This window comes from Penaeus monodon, chromosome 16, assembly GCF_015228065.2.
Source record: "Penaeus monodon isolate SGIC_2016 chromosome 16, NSTDA_Pmon_1, whole genome shotgun sequence".
In the NCBI taxonomy this organism is placed as follows: Eukaryota; Metazoa; Arthropoda; class Malacostraca; order Decapoda; family Penaeidae; genus Penaeus; species Penaeus monodon.
Window position 1 is genome coordinate 30,243,614 of NC_051401.1, and position 5,000 is coordinate 30,248,613.

Here is a 5,000-nt window from a genome sequence, read left to right on the forward strand (position 1 = left end):
TGCCAATCGTCACTGAGCTTTGATTTGAGTTTTGAGTCTATAAAACACAAGTGCTCCTTCGGCCACGAACTTAGCCAGCCTACCTTGGCAGACATGTTTATGGGAGGGAGCGTCGAAGAGTGGTGCTGAGGGCAGGGAACGCCGCCTTATATACGCCTCGAGTCTGGTCGTTGCGTCACCCCTCGCTGGGCTGCTGGAGTGCCGAAGGTGAAACCATTAAGTGGCCGATAGTGTTAGGAATACTGTTATTGTCTCTAGTGTAATAGCTGTTACGGAAGTTAAGCCAGACTGATTTTAAAACTGACTTAATCACTTCTAGGGTAATGCTCACATCTTGATACAGGGAAAGATCCATGGTGGTGGTGCTATATGTGGATTACACGTGAATACACGTGAATACACGTGGTTCAATATCGTTTTTCTTGCCTTTTTATTTCAGTCTCTGTCCATTTTATTGTGCTATCAATGCTCAAACAAACGAGAAATACGACTAGCGTTGTTAAAAAATCTTCGACTTCACTTGGTTATTCAAATCAAGATTTTGGGAAAGTATGCATATCCGTTGCGTGTATGTATATCCATGGCTTTGAATAGATGAAACTTCTCGAACTTCAACTTTCAGTTTTCCAGATGCAGAACCTGCAAGCGCGCAACAGGCCTGGCTTGCCCCGCCCGCGATGCGGAAAATAAGGCAGGAGGTCATGAAGAACTGAGATTAGATTGCTGAGGCACAGGGCAGGGAATGCAATCTTGCGGATCCGAAATGCGCGCCGAGTCTGACAGGGGAATGGGAGGGCTGTGATTCCCCTGGTCGTCTCAAGGGAATAGGTCTCCCAAAAGTTGCCTTTTGATGTGTCGTGGAGGTCAAGTGCTGTTAGATTCCATTCTCATTTCAGCCTCACCTCTGAACATCGCTTGTCTTCTCTGGTGTGAAGATCGCTCACCGGAGACGATCTGAAGTTGCGATGCAGATCCTGCATTGCCATAGCCTTCTCTGCTGGGGAGACATCTGCGTTAGCATGTGGCTTAATAATCATGTACAGCAGGTCAGTGAAACAGGTGTTCCACAGAAAAGACCCTAGAACGCTGACACAAACTGACACACACACACACACGCACACACGCACGCACGCACGCATGCACGCACGCACGCACGCACGCACGCACGCACGCACGCACGCACACACACACACACACACACACACACACACACACACACACACACACACACACACACACACACACATACACACACACACACACACACACATACACACACACACACATATATATATATATATATATATATATATATATATATATATATATATATATATGTATATATATATATATATATATATATATATATATATATATATATATATATATATATTTATTTATTTATACACACACACACACACACACACACACACACACACACACACATAACAAATATATATATATATATATATATATATATATATATATATATATATATACACACACACACAAACACACGCACACACAAAAAAACGCACACACACACACACACACACACACACACACACACACACACAACACACACACACACACACACACACACACACATATTGATGAAAGAAGTAAACATAATCGACACTAAGACCCATGCCTTTCACTCCACCTAGGTGTTCTAATTTTCAGACACCTTATCAAATGCCTTTTTAAATTCTAAGCACCCAGCCGTATCTCTTTTGTAATATTTCAGAAACTCATAAAACAGAGATTTGCTATACATGACCTTCCTTCCCTAAAACCAAATTGCTTATTTGAAAACATTTCGCTTTTGTTTGTCACCGCTCTTATGTAATGGTGTAACATTGGCGAGTTTCCACTCTTCTTGGTCGTTTTCTATATATTTCTATATATATTATGGGTGGGTACTTCATGCGCAAGGAGATGTGAAGCGATGGTGTGGTAGCCTAGATATGGTAAGTGCTTGCATGCTTTCTCGCTTGCAGCAGCCACCACTGGCTAGCCTAGTGCGAAAAAGGGAACAGCTCTGCATAAGGCTCCCCTGCCAGGTCACAGCCTCTCCATCATCGAGACTTTAGCAGTGCCTCCTCGTGGCCACCCATGGATACTGGGCACCTTGCAGTCCCAGGCTAAACTGTGGGGATCTCGGAGCAGCAGGAAGCCCCAGAAGTACAGAGTCATGGCCCACTGGCGTGCAGACATGCCCTGGCTCCGTACCAACTCCTGCCCCTTAGCCACCCTGTGGTAATGGGGCAGCTCGGGAGAGGTGGGCCTTGCCAGCTCTCCTCCCCCCAGATAACTCACCAGCAGCTACCTTCTTAAATGGATATGCCAGGGGGAGGGGTGCTGTTCCTCCCACCCAGCAAGCAAGGTGGGTTGTGGGTCCCGTTTGGAGGGCAAATGTCGGGGCACAGGATGGGAACAAGAGTTACTTGTCCTGCCTGCACCCCAGCAGGCGCCAACCCACCATGAAGCTTATGGGGCAAAGCCCTTTGGAACCCCACACCCTGCTGACCCCGTTTATTTGGGGCAGCATCGGCGGGAGCGGCAGAGGTGGCGTGCACCCAGAGTGACCGCCCGTGGCTTAACCTCAGGCGAGCTTTCCGGGTAAGCGCTTGGAACATCCGGTCTTTGCGGCAGGATGAGTGGTTACCTCTTTAATCGAGGGAATTGGAGCATTTGGGAGTTGAGGTAGCTGCCCTCTCGAAGGTGAGAAGACCTGGCAGTGGCACAATCAGTATGGGTGGGTACACCTACTACTGGTCAGGCCACAGTGATGGTCATCACCTCCAGGGAGTAGCCATAGCCATCTCCAGCCGACTTCAGCCCTCGGTAGTTGAGGTGACACCGGTTGATGAGCATATTATGGCATTGAGACTGAAGCATGCCTTTGGCTTCATGTCTCTTAATGCTGTATACGCTCCTACTGATGTTTGCAAACTCGATGTGAAAGAGGCATTCTACTCCAAACTCTCATCTGTGGCAGACAATTGCCCCTGGCGAGATATTCGCATTGTTTTGGGCGACTTCAATGCAATATCCGGCAATGACCGAGCTGGCTATGAGATGTCTGTCGGTCCTCATGGCTCAGGCTGATCCCAGCAGCGAGAACAGCCTCCTTCTCTGGGACTTTCCTAGGTTCCAGAGAATGAGGATCTCTGGCTCCTGGTTCCAGCACTCCAACCCGCATCGCTGGACATGCTATAGCGAAACGCGTACCAGGGTGCCGGGTTCTGTGGTGCTGACCATAGGCTGGTTGTGACCACTCTAAGGTGTTTCACTTCGACAGACTGAGGGAGGAGGAGTGGGTTCACCATGGCAGTCTCTGATCGATTCACAGAACTTGACAATCTGACGGACCTAGTTGCTCTGTGGGAGTTCTTCAAATGCTAAACACTTGAGGCAGCCCAGGAGTCCATTCGCATACGCCCAAGGGCAAGACAGAATTCCATCTCCCTGGAGACACTGGAGGCCACTGAAGTGAGTCGCACGACTTGGCTGAATGGCAATCAGGTCTTGCTCTCTCTTTGGTGTGTAGGGCTTGGACACTGCTACGAAGGGACAAGGTACAGTCCATCAGGAATCTTGCTGAGGAGGTCGAAGCCATTTCTTTGTAAACGACCTTCACCCTGCCTACCACGCCCTGAGAAAACTGAACTCTAAGCCCTCCTTGCAGATGACTGCAGTCTGATCAGTGGATGGACGGATCATTTCATATCATATTGGGGTTTGTGAACGTTGGGATGAGTATTTTGAGCAGTTGTACCACGTAGACCCTCCAACAGTTAGCTTGGATGCAAGCGATATCACAATACCTCTGCCGGACCTACCCATCAGCAAGGAACCTCCTTCCACAAAGGCTGGGGGTGAACGTATGGCTCGGGGCTTGTATGCAGTCTTGACTACCATCTGGCAGTCTGGTACCATTCCCCCTGACCTGTTGAGGAGCATGGTCATCCCTCTCTGGAAGGGGAAAGGGGATAGTTGGGACTGTAGCAACTACTGTGGCATTACACTACTCAGCATACCAGGCAAAGTTTTCACCCACATTCTTCTGAAACAGATCCGTGACTACCTACTAAGGCATCAGAGACTGGAGCAATCTGGATTCACTCCTGACAAGTCCACAATAGACCGAATACTAGCGCTTCGAGTAACTGTGGAACGCCGTTGTGAGTTTGGGTCATGGGTTGCTTGCAGCCTACATCAACCTCAAGAAGGCGTTTGACTTGGTGCATCATGAATCACTATGGGAGATCCTGAGACTCAGGGCCTAATAAGAAGCCTATATACTGTGCTGAGAGTGCTGTAAAGTGTGGTTGGGGTCTGTCAAACTTCTCCATTAATTCAGGGGTGAGGCAAGGCTGTGTCCTTGCACCAATACTTTTCAACACCTGTATGGACTGGATAATAGATAGAGCTACTAGCCAAAGTCAGTGTGGATCAACACTAGGCAATATCAAGATCTCAGACCTTGACTTTGCCGATGATGTTGCTATCCTATCTGAGTCCCTGGAGTCACTGGTGGTTGCTCTTGATGCATTTAGCAATGAGGCAAAGCCCTTGGGAGCCTGTTAGGGAAACTCGTTCAGTTGATCCATGCTTGTGGCGAGGACATTGAAGTCACAGAAAGCTTTACATACCTTGATAGTGTAGTCCATATCTCTGGGCTGTCAGACCAAGAAGTCAGTAGATGGATTGGTCTGACAACAGGAGCCATAAACTCAATCAACAAGAGCATTTGGAGATGTCGGTACCTATGCAGAAGGACCAAGCTATGTGTCTTCAAGGCCATGATACTGCCAGTTTTGCTCTATGGAAGTGAAACCTGAATGCTATCTAGTGCCTTGGAGTCTCATCTTGATGCCTTTTGTAACAAGTCTCTTTGCCGGATCATGGGGTACAGTTGGCAGGACCATGTGTCTTACCGATGGCTACAGCATGAGAGTGGCATGGGACCTGTTAATTGCATAATCCAGGATCGC

The 5,000-nt window shown here is 48.1% G+C and overlaps 1 protein-coding gene across 1 annotated transcript in view; it reads right to left on the minus strand.

Annotated features, from left to right (window-relative positions):
• Positions 1-196, minus strand: part of LOC119583139 (cuticle protein 19-like) — a 1,343-nt gene extending 1,147 nt beyond the window's left edge. The window contains exon 1 of the mRNA XM_037931647.1: positions 84-196. Within this exon, the coding sequence (XP_037787575.1) occupies positions 84-95 (12 nt within the window). The 5' untranslated portion in view covers positions 96-196. The remainder of the gene's footprint in view (positions 1-83) is intronic.
• Between the last annotated feature and the right edge of the window lie 4,804 nt (positions 197-5,000).